Source organism: Meriones unguiculatus, chromosome 11 (genome assembly GCF_030254825.1).
Source record: "Meriones unguiculatus strain TT.TT164.6M chromosome 11, Bangor_MerUng_6.1, whole genome shotgun sequence".
NCBI lineage: Eukaryota > Metazoa > Chordata > Mammalia > Rodentia > Muridae > Meriones > Meriones unguiculatus.
In genome coordinates this window covers 65,239,031-65,265,710 of record NC_083359.1, presented here as the reverse complement: position 1 = coordinate 65,265,710, position 26,680 = coordinate 65,239,031, and the positions used below count along the sequence as shown (strand labels likewise).

At 37.9% G+C, this 26,680-nt stretch overlaps 1 protein-coding gene across 2 annotated transcripts; it reads left to right on the top strand.

Annotated features, from left to right (window-relative positions):
- On the top strand, positions 1 to 26,680 carry Rgs13 (regulator of G protein signaling 13). Of its 2 annotated transcripts, none has more exons than XM_021647472.2 (6): positions 1 to 120; positions 1,559 to 1,627; positions 7,295 to 7,363; positions 10,594 to 10,655; positions 24,884 to 25,050; positions 26,202 to 26,680. In XM_021647472.2, the coding sequence occupies exons 3-6, from the start codon at positions 7,299 to 7,301 to the stop codon at positions 26,382 to 26,384; spliced, it is 477 nt and encodes a 158-aa protein (XP_021503147.1). In that variant the 5' UTR covers positions 1 to 120; positions 1,559 to 1,627; positions 7,295 to 7,298; the 3' UTR covers positions 26,385 to 26,680. The 2 variants fall into 2 exon arrangements, with proteins under 2 accessions (XP_021503147.1, XP_060221029.1); XM_060365046.1 differs by lacking the exon at positions 1 to 120 and adding an exon at positions 130 to 265.

Here is a 26,680-nt window from a genome sequence, read left to right as displayed (position 1 = left end):
TATCAGCAAGGCATTGCAATCCCACAGCACCACTTTCCATATTCAAAAAACCTCTCTTTGCATAGATACGTGTCTGTAAAACTAGAATTTCATAGCACAGAGACCGGAGTGCCATAGAAGGTAATTATACAGACGGTAGAGTCTTTTTATGCCAGGAAAAATAAAGTACTTGGTGTCTCGTGCAATTTCAGAACCTGATCTCAAAAGGATCATAACAAGGAGAAAATAAAATGTAGCTTGGTAGACTGCTCCACGGGATGTATTTGTGAGTATGAGATTCAGTAAAAGCGTTGGTAAATAGATGATCATTGTCTTGATGTGAATTCCTGGTGGGTACTGACTTCGGTAGCAGGGCAGTAGTAGTGCATGTAAAATAATTTTCCAAGAAATAAACAAGATTGTAGATACATATTTTTTTTCCTGGCTTAGATTTTCTGTGCCTAAAACTAAGAATGGCTTCCTATAAAAATTAAATAGGGCAACCAAAGGTATTTTGCAGTTTTAGAATATGTTCCTTTCATGTGATTTTTATGGGCGTGTGTGTATGACAGATATAAAATCAGAAAATTTAGAACTAAAAAACATTGATCTCTAAGTTGTTGTTTCTATCAGTTTATTATTTCTGTTCATTGTAGTGTGGGTTTTTGTAAGGTCTCCCATTCCTCATGCTGCACCTAAGTACAACTTCACAAAATTACTTTTGGTTAAGGGCAGGAATGTTGGTACCATTGCAAAAGAGGAACAAGAAGTATTCAAAATGTTAAGTGTTTGGGTTTTTCTAAACTGTGTTGAACCTGCTAAAATAAAAGAGATTGGGATGGGGGAGTTCATGTTTGTTTGTTTGTTTGTACATACACAGAAAGAATTTATTGATAACATGTCAGGACTACAAAATTTTAAATATGTTTTTAAAAGGGTTAATTTTTAAATTTATTTATTTTTATTTTACTTTAAGAGTTAATTTAAAGGCAGAAGGATAAATGAATCTATGTCATAGTTTGTAAGCAACTCATACTATTAGAAGTATATTTATTATTGGTCTATTAATAAGATGTGCTCTTTTAAAAATAGTTATAAGAAGAAAATATTGGAAAAAAATTATGAAGTATAAAATTTATCCTAACTCTACTCTGCTTAAAAAGTTATAAAGGTGGAGTTGGGGATTCAGTTCAGTGGTAGAGTGCTTGCCTAGCAAGTGGGAGGCCCTGGGTTTAGTCCTCAGCTCAGAAAAAAAAAAAAGAGTTTTAAAAGTACACATTAATTTTATCAGCAGATTATATAAAAAGGATAAGAAACAATACATAACTAAAATAATCATATGACAATTAAATAAAATCAATGGAAGAACAGATAAAGTTCATTTATATATTTTTTAATAATAGTCTACGAAATTAACAAAATTCTAGAAAGGCACAATTGGGGAAAGCCACAATCCATAGAGCAGAAGTTATTGGATGAAAACAATGGCAAATGCCTATAAAAAAAATCCTTGTGAAATACTGTATTTTCACACTACTCTTTCTGCTTCCTCTCATTTTTATCATTACTTTTTTCTTAGGTTAATGGAATGTTTCTGTGTCATTACACCAGCATGAATAAAACAGGACTGTCACTAATTTGAAGCTTGGTGAGTTTATCCACAATATAAACCGGTCCTCCAGCACATCGATTTAGATTGTTCTAAACTGGGAGCTTTTTTACCAAAATGGAGTTGAAGTTCTAAGGAATATTTGAGGTTAACTTTTATTCTTTTCTTGTACTCTAATTTGAGAAGTGCAATTTAACTAAAGATGGGCTTAGCTAGATTTAGCCAATAAAACGAATTTAAGTTTACTAATGGTGTACATTAATTAAATCCTTATTTCACTTGTTTTAAAAATTAGAATTCCTTATTTTTTTAAATACTCACTACATTTCTTACAGTTCCCCAAGTGCAAATTTGATCACATTCAACCCTGTCACTTCTTATATTGGTGGAGACTAAAGATGAAGATTTAATGACAAAAGATTGTAGGATGTAGAGTTGCAGCTTTTCTCTTTATTTTTAAATTAGAAGCATTTAGGAAATACTTATTTTAGAAATTCTTTGTCCTCAGACTGTGAATTTTATGTTCTTCATTTGGTCAAATGAAATTCCAAAGTCTGTGTTTGTTCTTCTCATCTTAGAGGTTTGCGAATTTTAACTTTACCCTCCATCTGCTTCCTATCTTCCAAAACTACTTTGAAATATTTTATTGTTTTTCCTTTCTTCTTTAATCTTTTTGTTTTTTTCATGTTTAAGTCTTGTGTGTGCTTTACCTCTGATCTTACCAGCATTTTAGCTGGAAGAGAGAATAAACTCAATTAGTCAATCTGACCTTTTTCTTTAAAATTAAATATTTGTGACTTAAAGACTTTGCTTCTATCTAGAGAACATTTTGAGGTATAAAAGTGTCGTCCTTCATCCCAGGAAAGTTGTGGTGCATGAGATCATGAATCCAATGACAATCATATGAAGCCACATGGGCATGTGTATGGACATTCAGTTCTAGAATTCTTTGTTTATTTTTTTTTACAATTTATTCACTTTATATCCCAACTGTAGCCCCCTCCCTCATGTCTTCCCAGTTTTACCCTCCCTTTTCTCCCCTTTCCCCCTCCCCTAGTCGACTGATAAGGGAGGTCCTCCTCCCCTACTATTTGACCCCAGCTTATCGAGTTTCATCAGGACTGCCATGATCTTCTTCCTCTGGAGCTTGGCAAGGCCACCCCACCAGGGGGAAGTGATCAAAGAGGGGGGCAACTAAGTCCATGTCAGAGATAAACTCTGCTACCCTTAGTAGCGAACCCACGTGAGGACTGAGCTGTCTTTAGGCAGGCAGTCTAGGCTCTTGATTGATGCATCAGTCTCTGCAGTCACCCCCTATCTGGCCAAGATTTGTTGGCTTTGTTGGTCTCTTTGTGGAGCTCCTGTCTCTTCCTGGTCCTTCTATTCCCTCCACCCCACCCCCCGCCATCACTCTTCTGTAAGACTCCCTGTGCTCTACCCAAAGTTTAGCTCTTAGTCTCAGCATCTGCTCCCATCCCGTGCTGGATGGAGTCTTTCTGAGGACATCTAAGGTTCCCTTCCTGTTCCTCTGAAACTACTTCTGGTGTCCATTCTATTTGTCCTTCGGAATGAGAATTAAGCATCCTCCTTAGAGTCTTCCTTGTTATTCAGCTTCTTTAGGTCTGTGGATTTTAGTATGGTTATCCTGTACTTGGGCAAGAGAGGGCTGAAGGTCCGGGGCAAACCTGGAAATGGACCTGCAATGTTAGGACAACATGCATCAAGTCTCAGGGACTGGAAAGCCAGAGGACATTATAGAACAAGAGCTCTAGGCACTCTATGTATAATATGTCCAAAGATTTTTTTTTTGCAATTTAAATCATTATATTCTTTTTATATTCTGTAATTTAATAAGCCTTTGAGTGTGACTTGGAATACTAAACAATATAAAAACAACTGTTTACAAATATTTATCAAATAATATTTGAAATTACTTATAATAGGAGTAGATAAGTTAGAACTTTATATAGCACGTATATGTACCTAATGTATGTATATTTATAGTTAAATATCAGTCTCTTAAGAGTGTTGCCCAAGGAATGAACAGCTTGGGCAGAACCTTGTTCTGTTTCAGTCCTCTAACTGAGAACAAGGATACTGTTTATCTAGACAGAGCTTTGCTGGGATTAGAAAAATTAGTACCATACATGGAATAAAGAGCTTCAAAAAAATAGCTTCTCAGGGTTCTGCAAGTGTGCCCACATGAATCTCAGTCTCCTGTTTCCCTTTTAATCGTGCATGTCTATAGAAAAGACCACCCGCAAAATTATCTCCAAGAGGACAATATAGGGGAACTGTTCTTTCTCGCCTTTCCACTCTGGCACTCAAACTTCTGGCCAGGCAAATTCTATCTTGGGACTTCTGTCCTTCAGTATGACATACATTCCTGGAAATTCAAAATACCTATATCTAACCCACCTAACTCAATCTTTAGGCTAATCTCTAAAACAGTAAACAAAATGAGGTAGCAATTTTTAAAAATGAGAAAAAAAAAACAGGATTTTCTTTTTTTAGTTTCTTTATTACAGTTTATTCACTTTGTATCACAGCTGTAGTCCCCTCCATCATCCCCTCCCAATCCCACCCTCTTTCTTTCTTCTGCTCCCATGCCCCTCCCCCAGTCCACTGATACGGGAGGTCCTCCTCCTTTTCCATCTGACCCTAGTCTATCAGCTCTCATCAGGACTGGCTGCATTGTCTTCCTCTGTGGCCTGGTACAGCTGCACTCCTCCCAGGGGATAGTGATCAAAGAGAGAGTATATTCACATGTAGAAGAATGAGCAGCATTAATAAGGAAAAGTGGTCATTTGAGTTGAAATTTAAAAGGAAAGAAAGAATACAGTCTGATCGCATGTGTCCTTCCTTCCTACAAAGGGCTGGAAAATACTTCCTGAGTGACACAGTACAGCAAGCTGAAGGTCAGAAAAACTGGAACAGAAACTTTTTGCATGCATCTATTTTTCTAATCTTCATTGTTCCGTTTCAGAGAAAAGGAAATAGATAATCTGAGAGGTAAATTAATGTGCCCATGGTCACACAGCTAATAAAAGCCTCAACTCAAGCATGTGTTATTCTAGTTTCAGAACCCCGAGCTATTTGAATAGCCTGGCTGTTCTCAGAAGCTCTGGAAAAGCCCTGAGCTCTAGTGCACCCACAAAGTACCTTCACTCTACATCTGACCTCAGTGAGTGCTGCGTACGGACTGTTGTGGTTTTGTCTGAGTCCATTATATCTATTAAGAATATTATAATTTATAGAAGACATATATTAGAGTTACAGAGATTATATAAATATGTGTACACCTGGCTCTAGTGGATGAAGTGAAAAGACATTGAAACAAAATCAATTGCTCAAGAAGAAATACCAAGTCCTTGTAGGAGACAAGGATGAGTAGTTACATGGACAGTGAGGACGTTCAAGATTAAGCAAGATATGTTGGGTATGGAAACTTCATTTCACTAATAGAGCTCAGGGCCCAATTATAGTTGTCATTATAAATAGACAACCAATGCCATGGTTTTCTCAGACGCACGCATTTCATTATTAATCACCTTCAGTCAGATTTCTCTTTCTTAAAAAAAAAAAAAAAGACTTCTGTTTTCACCACTTTGAGATTTGATTTTAAAACTTCAGTAAATTACTATTATCCACAATGTGGAATGCAATGATTTATTCCTGCATGTAAGATCATCTAGAATCTAGCTGCACACATACATAGCCCCATAATAAACTTCCCTTTCCACTTATGTTATTATATTTACAATCAAAGGAGGCTCTATTAATCAGTTAACCTTCCTCCCTCCCACTTGTCCCCCTATGTACATCTATTGACTTGCACAATGCTTGCTGTATTACATTCACCACTTTTCTCATATCTATCCATGGATAACTTTTACCAAATTCATACTGTCACACTGAAGTCTTCCCTGACACACACTACCAACATGCAAGCTAGAACAGTCAAGAGGGAGAGTTCTGCCTCTGGATTTCTGTTGTATCATTCTTCGACAGCTTTCATAAAAGATGGGGAAGGGAGGAATTAGGATTCCATTTTATTACTTTCTGTACCTTGTCGCTGCCCACTCTGCCCTACTGTGCTCATTAATGATATTCTTGTTAACAGATCTGGTGGCATCTTCAAATCCTTTGCTCTCTTACTGTCTAGGGACACCAACATAATTACTCATTCATTTTTAAATTTTTTCACTTCCAAATCCTTATTGTTTAAAATTGTACAAGTCTCTTATAAGACCATATTTTGATTTTTTTTAATGATCTCTAAATGTAAATGTACAATGGATATCTCTTTCTGAAACTCAACCATGAATTATGGGTTCTTCAATAATAAGCATGTTCTTTGTTGTCTATGATACAGTATTGTTCTGATTTTTGTCTAGTGGGCTCCTCTTTCACCGGCTTTTTGAGATGTGTGTGTATTTTTCAGCCATCTTAGGCTGTCTTTTCAGTTCACACTCTCTCCCGCATTGTGCTTTTGGCTTCTCTTAAGTTTTTGTGAAAATATCCATCTTTTCCTTCAAGCCAAATCACTCAGCTAAACTTGCTTCCATCATTTCCCTCAAAAGACACATCCAAAGACGATTGTTGTGCCAATCTTAACTCTCTAGGCTTTTCTCTCCAGGTTTCTCTTCTTTCCACCTTAGACAACCCAATTCTTGTCTTTTCTTCAACTGACCACTACTTCCTAAGCAGTCCTTCTTTCACTCAAAACTTCCCAGCACAGCCCAACACTGCTGGGATGGCTTCACTGACTATTCTCAGGTCTGACTCAGTTCTCCTCCTGCAGGTGTACACAGCCCCTCTAACAAAATCCTACAACATGTTTTTTCACAGCGTGCCTGTCAGGACAGAAAGAGGGGAAATGAGGTCTCTGTAGATCTCTCACTGGCACTGAGGGGTTGGCAGAGGATAGAAGCTCAAAAGACAGATGCTTTCTGTCTTTGAATGAGTCAATAGGATCGTAAAATTTCACTACTGACCCTCAGAAATTCACTTCATATAACTACCGATGTATAGCTGCCAAACTATTTCCAGATTTTATATAAAACATGGATTCAATTATCCCTAGCATGTTTTTAGCTGTTTTCTCAAAGTCCTGAGATAAAAAAAATCTATCATGACATGTGTTGCTATATACACACTTTGCCTACACAGATTCGACTGTTTCAGAATTTCAAGTTACAATGTCCAAAATGCCAAAACTTATGTAAAAACTACTGTACTCTTTTCAGAATTTATTCTTAACAAGTTTTTATTTGGCTGTTTATGCTATTTTATTTGACTGATTACAAAGAGGCAAGTTTTCCTTCATATATTTAGGAAGTGTTCTAAAAATAAGAATTGTCCCAAAAAGGAAGACTTAGACTTGGTAAATTCATTGCCAGTGGGTTCTAATTAAAATACATCTCTCAGAGCTCTGTATTTAAAAAACCCTGCTGTTAATGAATAGGTGGGTAAGAGGAATTCTAAAGTCACTGGAGGATCTAATCACCTATATTCTTATGAAATATGTATGAGATGAGTCATTTTTATTCCTTCTTCCTTCATGACCTACAGTGACTTCTGCTAACTTTAAGAATTTATCTTTTTGTGATTTCTGATTTCTTATGTTCTTTGAAAATTGATGCTATCAGGCAGTCACTTTATATGACTGATTGCATATCTTATACTTCTTTTTTTATTTTTTAGAAAAATGAGCAGACATATCTGTTGGATTTGTAAGCTATGCAGAACTGAATCAAAGAGGCTTCCTTCAAAGTAAGTAGCTTTTAAACATTATGGCCATTTTAAAGAATTTTTAGTCATGTGATAAATAGGTACATGTTTATTTAACTTATGCTCTAAATAGATTTTGTGAGAAAGTAAAATTTTCATTTACACATGAGAAACTTCGCCAGAGGAGCAATCATGTGTCAAACTAAAGTTCATTTCCATTATTTGTGGTATATACCTGAATACGTGGCTACTTTAATGTTTTAGAGAGTCTTTTATAAACATCCTTCAAAAAAAAAGTCATGTTTATATTAAGGGAGTTTTTTAAAATTTATTTTATTTATTTATTTATTACAATTTATTCACTTTTTATTCCTCTGCAGCCCCTTCCCTTGTCTCCTCCCAGTACTACCCTCCCTCCCTCTTCTCCCCTTATGCCCTTTCCCTAGTCCCCTGACAAAGGAGGTCCTCCTCTCCTTCTATCTGACCCTAGCTTATCAGGTCTCCTCAAGGCTGGCTGCATCATCTTCCTCTGTGGCCTGGCAAGGCTGCAACTCCCATTGGGAGGTAAACAAAGAGCCTGCCACTGAGTTCATGTCAGAGACAGCCCTGTGCCCCTTACTAGAGAACCCACTTGGAAACTGAGCAGCCAATGGGCTTCCTTTGAACAGGGGGTCTAGGTCCTCTCCATGCATGGTCCTTTGTTGGAGTATCAGTCTATGCAGGGCCCCCTGGACCCAGGTATTTTGGTTCTGTTGTTCTCCTTGTGGAGTGCCTGTCCCCTCCATGTCTTTCTATCTCCTTCTTCTTCCACAAGGATTCCAGCCCTCTGCCCAAAGTTTGGCTATGAGTCTCAGTATCTCCTCTAATATTCTGGTGGATAGAGTCTTTCAGAGGTTCTCTGTGGAAGGCTCCTGTCCTGTTTCTTGTCTTCTAATAATATGTTTTATTATAAAGATTCAGCCTTTTAAAATGATATCTGCAAATAAAGTAAAATGTAAAGTGTGCCTGGAAAGACACCAAAATGACTAGATTTATCACAAAGGATTCACAGATTGAAAACCCCTGTTAGGTTAACCACATATTCTAAACCTAGGCCAAGTGAAGGCTTCTGAACCCATTCTTGTATGTCAGAACTCTTGACCTCTCTGACCTCCCACTAAGGTAGAGAAGGTCTCACAAGGTCATACACTAATGCTGGGTGAAGAAAGGTTGCTGTAGTGGTGGGCGGTCAAACCCCAAACTCAGTATTCTAGTGACCAGTTGAAGATTTGTGAACCATGCAGGCATACCCATAGAGAAAGATAGAATAGATAGATCAGAACAAACTTTCTATGCTCTATCATTATCAAAACTTGAATAATTTTTTTCATGTCTGCTTTGCAGACCCTCCACATGAGTTCATTTAATAAGAGGCTTTGCATTCATAATAAATTTGTCAGATATAGACATAATAATAAAAGCTAAAATGTGGAGATGTGTTAAATCTAGCATGGACACTGGATCCTCCAACCATCAGACTCTAAGCAACAATGCCACGAGTTTCACAATGTCCACATGTCTGATTACTTTTCAATGTCTTCCTGACCAGAAAAAAAGAAGAGAAACAAAACTGGAGAACTCAGATCAGAAAACCTAGGCTGATCTGGGGGCAAAGGTGCTTAAAATAATATTTAAATAATTCGAGGATATCATCTTCATCATGGGCCAGCACAAAAAATGAAATCCAAATAAAAATTTCCTCCAACCCATGGTCAGCATGTCTCATAAATCATACAGGCAGAGATATTCTCTTAGCAACAATTTCCCAATACAGTAACGTTGTCTCCCCTCTTAGCCTTTTCTCCACAAGGGAATTGGTGAGAAACAAGTATGCAAGAAACCTGCCTCACACTTCCCACTTCAATAGACTGAAAATGGTATTTTAGCTTATTCTTCTGAACTTCTAGAGGGAGAAAAAGAAAATGAGTCAGAAAAAAATTTTATGAAAATGTCTTTGAGAGCTGATGTGTAAGTCTGCATGGATCTGGCAAGACCAACAGAGTTGTCACAGGAATAACAGTGCTGCGTGGTTGGTCTGGGTTATATTTAACATTAACCTTTTCTTATCTTCATAACCAGTTAATGCTGATGGTCATCACTGATGAACTAACATTCGGGCTGACCCTACCGGGGCAGCATGGAATAGCCCTTGCTTGCGTTTTCAGTTTTCTTACATTATACCTAGTGCTAGAGGTGGGAAGACACATGTGAAGCAGAAACTGAATGGGTGATGAACATATTAGCAACTTTGATCCAGGGAAATAAAACTATTCATGTATAAGAAAGTAGGATCACTTACCGGTCATCTCAGGATGCTCACCATCACAAACAGAATGAAGGCTTCAAGCCAGCATCTTTCACAAACCACTTACAAGTATGGCTTTGTTCATTCTGTTGGGTCAAATGTAATTTGACATATTCTACCGTCATTAAAGTTAAAAACCTTCAAAATTCGATCTGTAAATACACACATATCATATAAAAACTGAAAAAATAATAAACAAGATATCACATGGAAATGTGCACATAAGCTTCGTAGATAAACTCTGTGTTCGTTAGGTAAGTGGGCGCATGGGTGACAGTGACAGAAAACACTAGACAGTTGTATGGCGGCAATGTGGGACCCTGTGTCTGGAACTTTCAATGCGCCTGCCTTTTATCTGTTTCTACTAATCTAAAAATTTACCACAGCTATACAGTCACGCAAACTTGACTTCACGTAGCTTAAATGGTAAAAAATGAGAAATACGCAGATACGTTTAGAGCAACTAAATAAGCTCCAGAAGGTGCCTTGTAGAATATTACAGTCACCAAGATGTTCTATAAATGATTCATTTACAAGTTAAGGAGTAAGACCATACTATTTACATATAAAATGTGTATAAGGAGAGTATATAAACAGAAACTATGTATGCAAACCATAATCTTTGGTTAAAGAAAACACAAATATATATATTTCAAAGGCTAAATCTATCACAATTCTAAAAGAAAACAAAAAAATGAGATGATATAACCATTTTTCTATAGTAAATATTTCTTTTCCATTTTTAAGTACGCACCTCTCATTTTTTTATAGTTTAAAAACTCAGTGAAAAGCAAAACATAAAGGATTAAAGAATGATTAGCAGTGTAATCATATTTTGCTATTATTCTCAAGATGACATAGATTCATTTAGTTCAGCAAAACTTTGGTAATAATCTATCCCAATCAGCGCTTTTGTTTCTTTTCAAAGCCTTACTTTGGAGGAAGTTTTAGAATGGGCCCAATCCTTGGAAAGTCTGATGGCTACAAAATGTGAGTATGATGCTTATGTCATCTTTGACTAAGCGGCCTGTTTCGTTCTCCTGAGGAAGGGGTGGAGTGCCAGATGACAAGCGTGGCTCTGCTTGCCACCTTCTAAATGGCAACTGACAGAGCTAAAAAAGGAAAACTTGAAAATAGCTTGTCATGCCAACCACTGTTATTTCCTTTGGTGTTAATTAAAACAAGATTAGTCACTGTGGGTATTTATTCTTCACAAGTATGTGTACAAGACCCATGGGAATATGCTGAAATAGTAACACATACTGAAATATACTGCCTTCCATAGGTTACTAAAGTTAGTGCTTGGAAACTATTAAAAAGTTGCTGTTCTAAGTGCTTTCAAAAGTAAGAACCAATCTGAGCCTCGTTCTGAATCTCCATGGAGTTCTTCAGTCTGACTCCAGTGGTTCTGTGCATAATGGCACAAGCATCAGAACTCAAAGGTACAAATGAAAGGCCATAGCAATGTGAGTGAACACATAAGTTTAGAAGCAAGATATAGTTAATATGGAAGATCAAAGGCACTCGGGAGAACTGTCTGTTAGGTTTGAAACAGAAAATTGGTAGATGAGCAGGAGCTGTCTCTGACATGAACTCAGCGGCTGACTCTTTGATCACCTCCCCCTGAGTGGGAGAGCAGCCTTCCCAGGCCACAGAGAAAGACAATGCAGCCAGTCATGATGAAACCTGATAGGCCACAGATAGAAGGGTTGGAGGACCTTCACTATCAGTGGACTAGGTGAGGGGCATGGGAGGAAAAGAGGGAGAGAGGGTGGACTGGGAAGCGATAAAGGAGGGTGCTACAGCTGGAATACAAAGTGAATAAATTGTAATAAATAAATAAATAATAAATAAAATAATAAAACTTAAACTTAAGAAATAATAAAACACAACAAAATTGAAATAAAAGAAAAAAGAAAAAAAAAGAAGGTGCTCAAAATTCTACTGAACTTAGTTTCTTTCATCCCATCAAATGTTTGTTAATGTTTGTCTACAGGCTTATATCTTCAGTAGAGATATCCCTGTGTGAAGATGTCTGGGAATAATGCTTTGCTCAGCTCTCCTGACTGAGCACAGCAGTCAACTGTGCTACTACGATGTTTCAATTAGTTAGCAGGGGTGCAAGGTTGTTCTAAACAGTACAGCCTGTCAGTCCTGGGGGCCTCTCTGTTCCTAGGACACTACCTGCCCTCACAGCCTCAAGAACATTCTCTAGTGCATCTGTTATTTCTGACTCACAGGGCAATGACGGGAAACATAAGCCCTTAGCTCTTGGCTCTTTCTCTTAGAATTCCTTCGCCCTCTAACTTGGACTCTCAGGCTCCTCTGGTAGTGTTGTGTATCTCCAGATCTGGAGCACCAACTAAGCACCTATCTTCAGTTGTAAGCCACTCCACCAACGATGCACATGGCATAATTTCTTTCTTTCATTTACAAGGTGGTTTGAACTATGCCTTTAACTTATCAAGTACTATTCATAGTTCTCTGATGTAACTCGTCAGCATGATCATGAGTTAAACACTGTATCCTTGGGTTAAATTTTAGGGCACTTAAATAGAAGAAGAGAGACTTGCCTGTTAGGTCAGCTGTATTGATTCTTCTCCAAACAGTTTTAATATCAGCCCTAACCCATGTTTACATCATTGCCAGGTTAATCTCACTCCCAGAGTTACAGATATCTCTTCTGTAACATGGGGATAATATCATCTCTTTATTCAACACTATTGTACTGGTTAAACATACAAGACATGTTTCAGTACATGATATGTCCTGAGCATGAAAAAAAAATGGCATTTATAAGGTACACAGCTCATCTTTTTCTGTCTTAGTGTTAAGGATCCATGATACCCTAACTCAACAGTTTTCTAAAAATTGTCTCTAGATGTGTTGTTTATAAGACACACCTTCCATTGTCATGGCCAATGCTCCATCCCTTACCTGTACATCATGATTCTGCCCTCTTACAGGTTTTTGCCCAAGTCCATTTTTCTCACCCAATCCTCCATACCTTGAAAATTAAAACTCAGGTTCCTCCTTTTCTACAAAATTATTTAGAAATGTTCTTCCCGTTCAATTTTGTCAGTTCATTTATTCCTCTTTTAATTGTAACTTAGATAATGAGTTGTTTTTTTCCCAAACTCATTGTGAAACTCTTTGAAAAATAGAAATTGCTTATTAATTTCACATTCCACTGAAAGACTAAAAGCGTCATTTGTACCTGGTAGGCTTATAAGAAAAGATCAATATACCAAGCTATATTATGTAAATTTATGTGCCAGTGCTGAAGACCTGACAAAGATGAGTAGAATGGATAGAGATAATTATCTCACGTGGGTATCAAGTGAGCACTTGCTTAGTGAGACTCAGTAATTAGATGTACAGTGTCATGAGAATAAGCAAAGACTACAGAAAAGGTGAAGGCAGGAAGGCATCTCACAGCTCTTAGTAAAGCCCGTGGAATCATGAAGTCAAGTTAGTATGAAATTCATTTTACAATTCTACAATATGATAATTTAAAAGTGACTAAAAAAATCATCCTACAAATAGGATGATTTTCCAGTCAACTAGAAAAACTAAGAAGAAAACATATAGAAACTATATGGTCTAGAGAATAAGATTGTGTTTACACTAAGCAAAGACACAAATAAAATGTATCTAGTAGGCTAAGATATGCAAATTTCACTTGTTAATGATATTAAAACACAGCCTCAAGACTATATGGATCAGAAATCCACATAGAAATGAAATGTGCTATTCTGAGACTCGAGAAATTAATAAAAAATATTTGTTGGAAAACTATAAAGTAATAGCTATATTCAACATAATGCCATTAAATTCAAAGACTTTATTCAAAGTGGAAATTTGAAAGGGCAAAGTTTATGCAGCCATTTCTAGGAGTGACTGTTTCCAAGCAGACATCTGCTGTTCTGGCGCTTACAATCTTTCTGAGCCCTCTTCCGCAGTGGTCCCTGAGCCCTGGGTGTAGGAGCTGGGATGCAGATGTATACACTGGGGCTGTGCTACCTACAGCCTGTCAATACCTGTGTTGTGTCCAGTTGGGTTTTCTGTCATTTGCTGTAAAGAAAGGATTCTTTAATGGGGGGGGGGGTAGTGACACTTTTCTGTGGGTACAAAGATAATATTTAGAATGTGGGAAATAATTATGCTGACCTAGCAAATTAGTGGCAGTAGATTGTTTTCTAAGGTTCAGGGCCTCCCTATTCCTGGACAGTAACTAGGTTTCTGTACCTAGTACCATGATTTCCTTCCTGTTGACTGGGCCTGAAGTCTGATAAAATGGGTTTTGGTTGCCACCATGATTTAAGCGCCACTTATTGCACCTTAATGCATTTCTTGCCAAAGTCAAAACAATGTCCTTATCATTAACATGAAAGGAGGAAATGTTGTAGGGTCCCATGCATAGACAAAGAACCACAGACCACTAATAAATGATGGAAGAAGAAAAGTCAGTCTCTTGCAGGGATGAGCCCCTTATTGGTTTGTCCAATGAAGAGTGATCATCCCTGAAATCCTATACACACAAGCCACAAAAATGGACTCAGCAGTACATATATTTGCACACATACATATATATGCATATAATAATAATCAAAGAAAGGAAACATGGGAGGAGTTCAAGGAAGGTCAGCTGGGAAGGGCCAGATGGGGTGAAGAGTGATATCGTTCTACAGTTTTAAAAAATGAAAAACAAAGAAGGTGAGGAAGAAGGAGAAGGGAGGAAGATAAAGAGAAGAAAAAGTAGGAGGAGGAGGAAGGAGAGGGGGAGAAGTAGGAGGAGGAGACATAGGAGGAGGAAGAGAAGGACAAGGAGGATGAGGAGGATGAGGAGAAGAAGGAAGAAGAAAAAGAAAAAGAAGAAGAAATAAGGCTAAGAACAGAGCTATGGCAAAGCCAGTTGTTAATTCAAAATTAAGAATGTTTGTAACCTAAATACACTCTAGGTGTTATTCAATGAGATATTGATGGCAGACAAAGATTTTTTGTTGTTGTTTTTATTTTTTGTTTATGTTCTCAAATAATGAGTACATATTAAGCTTCTCTTAGTTATCAGGCAGCATGCCCAGAGAAAACCACATAGACCTATCATACATATAAAATTCCGCAGAAAAAAAAGTTGTTTTTTTTTTTTTCAAAACCTGAAAGTCCTTTAAGAAAGAAGGAAAGGATCACCATTTATGGTAGACTGTGAGAGATAGAAAATAGTTATTAAACCAACTTTTAGAAGTAATATGAATGGAATTCCAAAGGAAAAATATAGTTTTTAAAAAAATAATACATTTGATTAAAAATAATGCTAAGGCTGCATAAAGGAATGAATGGTAGTAATTTAAATATGGATATTATGCAAGTGGTAAAGCCTGTATATATAAAGAGTATCTTTTAAATGAAAAAATGCAGTGTGTTGATTTCTTGGTGTTTGATGTGAAATTCAGTGTCAGTTAAATCATCCACAGTGAATGAAGTGGAAAATGCTCTATAAATTTTAAAAATCTACAGGTGACTGAAAATTCTTTACCTTTTCAAATATCTAAATTTTTAAAACATATTTTTCAGAAGGGACAAGAATAAATATGTGTCATGGAAAAAAAAAACTAATATATCCAACAAAATACTGAGACTTATCTAAGATTTTCCCTCAAATGACAGGAACCCATACCTTGCCACTGTAAACAAAATTGCAATCGAGGCATCAGGCTTCAACAACATGGATATGGAAAAAGTAGTTCTGTGGATGTCTCTGGTAACTAAACACTAAATAAGATTAGTGAAAGCAGAAAAGATACAGAATCAGAATCTATAATGCCAGAAAACAGATAAATACATCACATACATTAACCAATTTTCTTTTTATCATTTTAGTGATAGATGCTTCGTTAATTATTTTTTTATTTTTTTGAGATTATAATAGAGTTACATCATTTTCCCTTCGTCTTCCTCCAAACCATATACTCAACCTTTATTTCCTTCAAATTCATGGTGTCTTTTAGAATTGTTACACACACACATACGCGCACGCACACACACACACACACACACACACGCACACACACACATTCCTAAATATATAAATACAAACTTCAATTTGTACAATGGTACTTGTGTGTTTTCAAGGCTGACCGTTTGGTATTGGATAACAAATCTGTGTGCTATTCCCTGAGGAAGGCTATTTCTCCAGCTCTCAGCATTCTTTGTTGCCTGTAGTTCTTTGTCAACAGTTGCGGCTTCATGAGCTTTCCCCCACTCACTGTCAGTTGTTGCCCTTGTTCAGTTCATATATAGGCAGTCAAGTTGGTGGTCCTTTAGGGATGTAGCTTCTGACATTCCTTGGAGACACAAAATCACTGCTAACTCACTGTTCCTCTAGATCTTACAATCTCTCTGTCCCCTGTTCTGAAATTATATCTGGGCCTTAAGTGTGACAATTGTGCTGTATTGTATTTTATTCACAGGGACTGGGCTCTAAAACTCTGCATTTTGGTTGGTTGTGGTTTCTACAGTGGTATTGGTCTATTGCAAAGGGAAGTTTCTTTGATGAGGGCTGAGGACTACAATTATCTGTGGGTATAAGCACAAATGTTTAGAATGTAGACAGAGATTATGCTGGTTTAACAAAGTAGCAGTTGTAGGGTTCTCTTTCCTCCCAGATCTATGACTTCATCAGCCCCGGGGAATTGGCTGGGTTTCAAGTACCAGGCATGATTTCCCTCTTGTTGCATAGATCTTACGTCTGATTAGAAAGCTGTCGGTTATTGCCAAGGCGTGTGTGCCACTAGTGCACCCTGGACTTATCATGCTGTGCTGGTAGTCTTTGAGTTGTCATAGCTGGGTAGGACAGTTGGATGCTTACCTCTGTTGAAAGCTTGAATGGGGCCTTCTTGTTCCATGAGAGCAAGTCCTCAGGGAGGTCCTGTGTTTGTAATGCATGATGTCATCAGCAAGAGGAACCTACCTTCTACCTCTAAGAGCAAACTAATTTTGAGAAGATAACAATAGAAGTAACTCACAGATAAATTTTTTATACAAATAAAAAGAGCACTTGGATGATTAAAATAATTCTACCATGTGTCTGGGGGACAACATGAGGATGGAGATGAGATAAATAAGGTATATATACACTCAGCCCACATACTCCACTAAGACAGAGGAGACAAGGACCAAGCAAACTAATGAATAGATAATTTCATGAAGTGTTAAGTGTTTTGATAAAAAAATAAAATCAATTGATATGGAAAGAAGGTGCAAGACTACAGTAATACAACTGAGAATTGTTGACAGGGAACAAAACTGTCAGAAGGCATAGATTTGAGTAAAGCAATAAGTTATAAGAAGCAGACATCTATGTTGAGGTCTTTGGATATAAAGTGAAGCAGCAAGAAAATATGTACAAAAGGTTAAAAAATGTGAGATTGGTGTCTGCAAATAACTGAAAGAAATTTTAAAGTCAGATACATACGGTCTCATGTGGCCATGTAAATGACCTTACTTTGAACACTAACCAAAATCAACATATTTTTAAAACATCTCCCCAGATCTCTTCTGAAGGGAAACTAGTTAAAAGGATATTGCAATAAGCCAGCTAGGAACAGAACTCAGGAGAAAAGACAAGCTTGGAAATAATTAGCATCTGTATGCTAATGAAAACTATGGGTCCAAAGATTATTAGAAGAGTCGAGATAAAGAAAAAAGACAGAGATGGTGCTTGGTATATTTCAGAGTTCAGGAACAAAAATGAGTAGATACAAAGAAGCATCAGGTAAATTAATGTGGAAGAAAAATAGTGTATTACCATGGAAGCCAAGCAAAACAGCTCTTTCAAGAAAACTGCCATGAACGACTGTATTGACGACTTGGAGAGAAATCAGTTTATAGCAGGGCCCATTAGATATGATAACATAGATACTCTTGACACCTAACAGAAGCATTTACAGTGGCATGGTGGAAGCAAGGTAGAATATATAAAGTAAGTTACATAAATTTTTTTCTTTTTTATTTTAATTTTATTTTTCTTATTAGTTACATTTTGTTAACTCTGTGTCCCAGCTGTATCCCACTCCCTCATTCCCTCCCCAACCCCACCCTACCTCCCTGGTCTCCTCCCTGCCCCTTTCCAAGTCCACTGATAGGGGAGGACCTATGAAGTATTTATTTAAAGAGGAATTGATTTCCAAGATTTACAAGAAATTAAAGCAATTCAACAGTAAAATAATAATAACAACCACAATCCGATTTAGAGTGGATAAATGATTTCTATGTACATCTCCCAAAAGAGAATATACAAATGGTTAGTAATGATATGAAAAAAAGGCTTACCACCACTAAGTATGAAGAAACTGCAAATCAAACTACAATAGGCTACTATTATATACCTTAACAACAATAACCATTATCAAAAATACAATGAATAAAAAGTTCTGACAAAAAAAATTGAAAATCTAAAGGAAATGGATAATTTTCTTGAGAGACTCCATTTACTTAAATTAAATCAAGATCAGGTAAATAGATTAAATATTCCTATATCCCCCAAGAAAATAGAGGATTAATATCCAAAATATAAAGAACTTAAGTAAAACACCAACAAACCAAGTAATCCATGGGACTGGGAGAGAATGAGGGTGAGGGCTACAGCTAGGATACAAAGTGAATAAACTGTAATTAATATAAACAAATAAAAATCTAATAAAAAAGAAAAAATGGGATACAGAACTAAACAGAATTCTCAGTAATGGAATATCGAATGGCAGAGAAACACTTAAAGAAATACTCAATCTCCTTATTATCCAGGGAGATGCATATCAAAACAACCCTGAGGTTTCACCTAACACTCATCAGAATGGACAAGATCAAAAACTCAAGTGATGTTAAGCTAGGATCGGATAGAAGGGGAGGTGTATCTCCCCTATCAGTGGACTTGGAGAGGGGCAAGGAGGTGATGAGGGAGGGTGGGTGGGATTGGGAGGGAATGAGAGAGGGGCTACACCTGGGATGCAAAGAAAATAAAATGTAATTAATGTAAAAAAATAAAAATTTAATAAAAAAATACCTCAAGCGGCAAAACAAACAAACAAACAAACAAACAAACAAAAACCCTCAAGTGCTGGAGAGGTTGTTGAGAAAGGGGAACCCTCCTCCATTGCTGGTGGGAATGCAAACTTGTACAAGCACTTTGGAAATCAATCTGCTGCTTTCTCAGACAATTAGGAATTGTGCTTCTTCAAGACCCAGCTATACCACTCTTAGGCATATATCCAAAAGAGGCTCAAGTACACAACAAGGACATTTGCTCAACCATGTTCATAGCAGCTTTATTCATAATAGCCAGAATCTGGAAACATCCCAGATGTTATTCATTCCTCATTCAACTGAGGAATGGATACAGAAATTGTGGTAAATCTACACAATGGAATACCACTCACCAATTAAAAACAAGGAAATCATGAAAATTGTAGGCAAATGGTGGGAATTAGAAAAGATCATCCTAAGTGAGGTATCCTGAGTGAAGCAAAAAGACACACATGGTATATACTCACTTATAAGTGGATATTAGATATATAATATAGGATAAACATACCAAAATCTGTACACCTAAAGAAGCTAGGCAAGAAGGAGGACCCTGGGTAAGATGATCAATCCTCACGCAGAAATACAAAAGGGATGGGCAACAGAAGACAGAGAAAACAGGGAACAAGACAGGAACCTACCACAGAGGGCCTCTGAAAGACTCTACCCTACAGTGTATCAAAGCAGATGCTAAGAATCATAGCCAACCTTTGGGCAGAGTGCAGGGAATCTTATGAAAGAAGAGGGAGACAAGGGAGACAGAAAGTGGAGGGAACAGGGCTCCACAAGGAGAGCAACAGAACCAAGAAATCTGGGCAAAGGGGTCTTTTCTGAGACTGATACTCCAAACAAGGATCATGTGTGGAGATAACCTAGAACCCCTGCACAGATGTAGCCCATGCAGCTCAGTGTCCAAGTGGGTTCCCCAGTAAGGGGAACAGGGCCTCTCTCTGACATGAACTCAGTGGCTGGCTCTTTGATCACCTCCCCCTGAGGAAAGAGCAGCCTTACCAGTCCACAGAGGAAGACAATGCAGCCAGTCCAGATGAGACCTGATAGGCTAGGGTCAGAGGGAAGGGGAGGAGGACCTCCTCTATCAGTGGACTTGAGGAGTGGCATGGGAGGAGAAGAGGGAGGGAGGCTGGAATTGGGAGGGGATAAGAGAGGGGGCTAAGGCTTAGACACAAAGTTAATAAATTGTATTTAATAAAAAAAAATTAAATCCAATAATATTTCTGGCAAGGCTGTGACGATCGAAGACTGCTTGTACAGTGTTGGAGCTAATATTGATTAAGTCAAGCATGTATGGAGTTTCAAAACACAAAAATGAATAAAACTACCATATAATCCAGCCATCTCACTACATTCTACAGAGCCAAAGAAGTTGAAGTGTGAATGTAGGGAAAACATCAGTACTTGAATTTTTCAGAACACTCTTCTTCATCAACAAGATATGGAATGAACATCAGTGCCAAGCTGTTTAAATTGGTAAAAAAAAAAAAAAAAAAAATTAAAGTGAAAATGTGACTGATACATGTGTGTGCATATTCTTAATGAAATACTGTTTAACCATAAAAAGAATGAAATATTGTTGTCTACAAGGACATGGATACATCTGGAGATGATTGTGTAAAAAAACAGACAGCTAGGAGGATGTCTCAGTGGATTATAAAGTCTGGAGTTCAGATTACCAGTACCCAATAAAGCCAGATACAGTGGCACACACTCACAGCTCCAGCATCCCTACAGAAAGATGGAAGGTGGAGACAGAAGGATCCTGCAAAACTGTGGTGCCAGAGATCCTGCCTCAAACAAGTTGGAAAGTAAGGACTGATATCTTAGATTTTGCTCTGACTTCCACCTGGCATGCTTGAGCCAGCACTCACACACATCCTACACACACATTTGAACTTAATCAAACCCATGCAGACATACTACATGTTCTCATTTATTTGAGGAATCTAAAATGTATTCTCAAAGCAGTAGAGAATACAACTTGGTCTCCAACTCCTGAACAATATGTGAGACAAGGAAGAACAGAGAAAAGGAAAAAAAAATGGACCCAAAGGTATAATTTTATGAGAATAGCTGCTAATGCAACACTAAGATGACTATGTTTGAAGACAAGTAATTTAACATTTAAGAATAGGTAGGAGAAAATGCATGTCTGAACTGACAAATATGTCAATTATCCTAATCTAATAATTATATACAGGACACATAGGCTAAAATATCACATATATACAGCATACTATGTACTGTCACTATATGTCAGTTAAAAATAAAAATAAACTTTAAAGAAAAAGAGAAAGTAGGATTTACAGAAATACGTCAGTCAGTGAAATGCTCAACTTGCAAGTATGAGGACCTGAGTTCAGTCTCCAGGGCCTGCGTTTTCAAAAAAGAAAAATGCCTGGGCATAGTTGAGCATATTTATAATCTCAGTTCAGAGAAGACAGAAACAGGTCGACCGCTGGAGCCTGAGGGCAACCCAGCCTAGCCTACTGAAGCAGTGTCAGACTTGTAAAACATACCCATGTGCTTGCGCGCATGCGTGCGCACACACACACACACACACACACACTCATAAAACGAAGATGGGAAGGAAACATGTGGTCAGTAGCAGGAAGGAGTGTGGTGTCAATAATTGTTTTGATCATTTTGCGAAACCCAGTAACATGATCATCTGCTGATGGCAGCTAACAGAGAGGAAGACATGACAGAGAGGAAAGGGGCTAACATGGTAAAAATAAACAGAAATGTAAAGCACCAAAGAAAGCAAAGGCAGGAGAGAACCTGGAAGAAATTCAGCCAGTGCAAAAGGAGTCAAAACAACTCTTCTGGTAAATTCTAGGGCTATGATAGCAGAGAAACAGCAGTTGACAACTGCACATTGTTGAGTGACCATTTAAAATGATCGCAGTGATCATTTTAACTCAGAAAGCACAGCTGTGGGCTGTCCCGTGTCCTGCTCAGCTGCCCAGCACTGATATTCTGGAAAGGCAGGGGTTCTGAATAAGAACTAGCATTAATCCTTTACTCTGGGTCAAAAATTATACTTGAATTTACTTTATACTCCTCCTTCTAAATTATCATAATTACAGGGAGACAATCTTTTTTAAAAAAATGATGAATTTAACAGTGTAGGATTGACAAGCTGCTCAAGGCAATGAAACCTCTCCACAGCGATGCCGATTGGGCTGGTGGAGGATCTTCACTGCTGCAGGGGCACAGAGCAGGTATGAGAAGTTCCCGGCGGTGGATCCTGTTCCCTCTGTGCATTGTCTCAGCTCTCTTCATCTGTGGGAGATTCCCTACCTCCCACTCGGGATTGGCAGCTTCCTACACTATCATTTATCTAACGTCTGCTAACCACTGCTGTTGCTATGGTTACCTTTGTCACACTTTATATTACTGTACAACTCTGCCTCAGCCCTTTCCATTTAGCACTTTTTGTCTTCTCCAATTTCTCATGCACCTTTTCACCCGGCAGGATGAAAAAAGAAATGGCCTTTTATAGACACGGTTGTTCAGCTAGCACTTTTCCCCCCACTGTCAGAAAATAAAAGCAATAGTATACTTTTATAATCTTCAGGTCTTCAGTGCCTCATGCAGGGGGAATGATCAGACCTGCCTCAGTTTTTAACTTATAAGAGAGTTCTTTAAAATGTAGAAGCATAAAGAATACAGAAGCCTGGCTTAGAAAGCATTTATCCACCGGTAGCTGATACTTACCATTTATTCTGTGCTTAATAACCTGCAGTCCTGATTCTCATAGCTTCTCAGTTGAATGGGAGGAAATCAACAAACATGACAGACCATAATATATTTATTGGAAATATAGAGTCTCTAAATATTAGGTCTGTTTGTCAACCAACAAGACATATTTATGCAACTTTTCCCAGACATTGTGATCTACAAGCCAAGCCTTGGGTTGAGGTATAAACCACGACACAGAAAAGAAACAATATAAATGAATGATATAGCACATACCCACGAAGTGTGTTTAGAAGTGTATCTAAGCACTCAGGCACCACATTTAGAAGTGAATAAATAGAGCTGGGAGGAGGGTAGAACTCTGTGTCCAATGAGCCTGACAACTGCAGTCAAAAGCTCCGGCCTTCATCATTTGAGTCATGGGAAGGCATTGGTTGGGCATAGTAATATGACCACATTTGTTTTGTAAAGAACTTTTTTCTTTCATAAAATTCCTGACAAAACTGAAAGGAGCATTCAGCGAACTGACTAAAGCTTTCTCATGTAAGACTGTTACAAACATACCTCAGAATAATGTGCAAATAACAGAAGATAATGCAGCAGCGTCACAGTTGTCTTTAACACATAACGAGAATAGAAAAGTCAGGAAAACTTTAACCACAAAACACAACTTTTAATAAAACAGAAGAATTACCATAAAAGATTATAGATATTCTAGTAGAATTTTAAATTTCAGTATGCCCAGTGATGTAAATTAAAAGTATGTAACCAGAACTGTGTTCTCTGCTCCCAATTTTCAATGCATATGGTGAGGCAAGGACTGTTGTAAAATTGTGACCGCAGGAAAACAAACTTCTTCTTTGAAATATAAGTTTCGTTTTGTTTCCCAATTTGTAGTAACGTCTAACTATGTCACTTCCAAAGCTACATGCCTATGGGCACTGTGCCCTCATCTGATCTGTTCTCCCACCTCTTGTACTGCAGGCTCAACTGCCCATGACAATGAGCTGTGCTCTAGGTCTGTGTATCCCCTACAGAGCATATTTCTGGCAAATTTCCAGCCTTCCCCAAGCCTGACGGTTTTGTAAATGGTATCTCTATCTGTAACTCTATCTGTTACTTTCCCTGAATATGAAATATTGTCCTTCTTCTCCTTTCACTGACTATATAATTAGTGATAATCAAGGGAGCACATAGCTTGATTTTCTAGTGCTAGGAAACTGGCCTAATAAAGAAGATGAGGGAAAAAAATGACTGTACTCACCATTTCTATGCCATTTGATTATCACTATTTCTCATGACAGTTAATGATACCAATCAGAATTTTGTTAGTAAAATCCTATACTTAAGAGTTTTGGCACTCTGGCACAATTTGTGATTTTGTGGACAGGTACTGACCTCAGCTTGCAAACATTAAGCGATACACTGAGTGTCTGCAAGAGAAAAAAAAATCTTCACTGTCATTCTGTAAGTGTTCTTGTATTCGGTCTGACTAAACAAAATCCTATTAGCATTATTGGAAAGGTATTTTGTCACTGTATAATTTAGCAATTAAATGTCTCAGATATGCTGAAAGACTTTACAGTCACCAAAAGGAGTTCGTGTCACTCTCAAAGTATTCATCTCAAGCCTTGAGACTGCTTGATGTTCCCAGCAATGATGAGGAACAAGCTGCACTTATGAGAGCATGTCTAATCTACGAGCACAAGCTCCTGCGAAATGGACCTCTACTCATTTGCTCACCCCAGAGGCTGCTCACAACCAGAGCTGAAGAGAACCATCTTTTCATCAAGTGTCGCCTGATAGTTAGGTTCAACACAACACATTGCTCTGTGTTAGGTTCTGAGAGGATGTCCAACATCCCTTTGGATTCCATTCCTTACTTGGTCCTTATTTCTTCTTTGAACCATAAACTATGAATATGATGTTCAGTGCTTCATACTCCTGTTCTGCTGATTGGACACTGAGAAACAGCTCTGGCTCATCAAAGTATCACTCAGACATAGCTTGGATAGTTTCCTCCCTACCCTGACTTTCCAGATTGTTAACCTAGTTCTTACCTATCACTTTTCTGTGAGGTCTTAAATGTAACCTTATGAGGACAGTTCTGTCTGCCTATGGAGCATAAGTCATCTGTGTGGGTTCCTGTGACATCTCCCGGCCTTTCTGCCATAGGAACGTCTAAACTGACAAATATTTTCCACAGAGTGACTCAGATCAAAGGGGTGACTTCAGCAACTAGTGGCACCTTTAAACACGCTTCAGAGGTGCAGCGACGTGAGCGTGTGTCTGATAAAAGTTATAGTATACACTCATTCTGCATCTTTGGAGCTCTTTTTCAGGCTTCTCTATTAAACTGCATGAATTATTGTTTAAATGACGACTGCTAACCCATGAAAACAATCACATTTTTCTACTTTCAGATGGCCCAATAGTATACACAGCATATTTAAAATTAGAGCACAGTGATGAGAACATCAAATTCTGGATGGCATGTGAAACCTACAAGAAAATTGCTTCGCGGAGGGGAAGAATTTCTAGGGCCAAAAAGCTTTACAACATGTACATCCGACCACAGTCTCCTCGAGAGGTAGTAACGGTGGGCGTGGCAGTGGGGTATCCCCTATGGTGGGCGTGGCAGTGGGGTATCCCCTATGGTGGGTGTGGCAGTGGGGCATTCCCTATGGTGGGCGTGGCAGTGTGGTATCCCTTGAAGGACACAAATAACTCAGGTATCACTGTATGCCAGGCATACTTTGCCCCAACGTCTCCTAAAAATGGTATAAATTAAGAATTACTAATTTTATTTTCTGGTCACAAATCCTAAGAATTAGACAGACTTAGCTCACTTAATGTGTTCCCTTGTGTGGTACAGTTAAACAGTAACATCAGGACTCAAAGGTGAGCTGTTTGATCCAGGATTCTCCACCCATTGACCTACCTTAACTCCCAGCAAAGTTAAAAAGAACAGAGGGGCCATTGGAAGAGTTCTCTGGCAGCATAAACTCGAAGTACCTCAAATGTGCATGAGCATTTCCCCGGTGGCATTGGTCCTCTGTGCCACGGCACTGTAGCATAAACCAACCATCTCACCTGACATCCATGTTGCCGGTACTACTGTCACCTATGCTGCCTAACACTGAGGTGCCTGACAGAGAGACAACCAAAAATTACATGTCATGCCAAATGCAATGATGGAGAGTAACATACGATTTTGCCATCACTCAGTATAATCCTATGCTATTATTCAAACATTTCCACAAACCCTTCTGGAAATTCTCAGTTTTCTGAAGTAACCACTTCTCCCCTCTGTTTCTTCACTTCTCCTCACTTGCTTCCCATTTCAGGACTCAGTTGGCTAACACCACATTTGTGACTATTAACGAGAGTAAAGTTTGGATCAGCCACCGATTTCCTATTTTCTTTAGAAAGAGCCCTCTAGTTCAGAGACTTTCATGTTTGCAGACTACCACTGACAAACCACTGGCATGCCCCACATAAACAGTGGTTTCTGGAGTTCCCTGGTTTGGGACTTCAAGCTTTCTTTAGATCCCTGAGATGTTAATGGTGGATTTTTACATTTACAAAGAGCAAAGACTTCATTTCCTAAAAGTGTTTTTAGATACCTATGAAAATTGCGCCCACACTATCATATTGCTCTGAAAAAGAGGGTAGTAAATTAAAGCATTCTTTGCAGGCATACACATTTTTTTGCGCTTAACCTATAATTTCATTTTTCAGATTAACATCGACAGTACAACAAGGGAAGCTATCATCAAAAGCATTCAAGACCCCACTCAAACATGCTTTGAAGAGGCACAAAAGATTGTGTATATGCATATGGAAATGGATTCTTATCCCAGATTTTTAAAGTCAGAAATGTACCAAAAACTTCTAAAAACTGTTCAATCCAAAAGCTCTTGATTACTATCCAAAAGTTTAAACCAAAGATGGCATCTTGCAAGTGTTAACTTAATTTAGAAAAATATACAAAATGAAAATGAAAGCAGAAATGAAAATGAAACCAAGCTATGAATTGATTTCTAGTTCACAAAGGAGACGAATTCCAAATATAATGAGTGCCCAAATATCATAACACAATTTGTAGTATAATACAGAGAAGAATTAACAGAGAAGGGAAAAGAAGCTAGCTTTTATCATATAAACACTATAACATTTTTTTTACTATACTAGACAACTAATGATATTTTTATTAAAGA

Excerpts from the sequence above, each read along its gene's own strand:
- Rgs13 (XM_021647472.2), top strand. The coding sequence starts at position 7,299 with ATGAGCAGACATATCTGTTGGATTTGTAAGCTATGCAGAACTGAATCA. Across the intron at positions 7,364-10,593 it reads TCAAAGAGGCTTCCTTCAAA|CCTTACTTTGGAGGAAGTTT; the intron begins GTAAGTAGCTTT and ends TTCTTTTCAAAG. Across the intron at positions 25,051-26,201 it reads GACCACAGTCTCCTCGAGAG|ATTAACATCGACAGTACAAC; the intron begins GTAGTAACGGTG and ends TTCATTTTTCAG.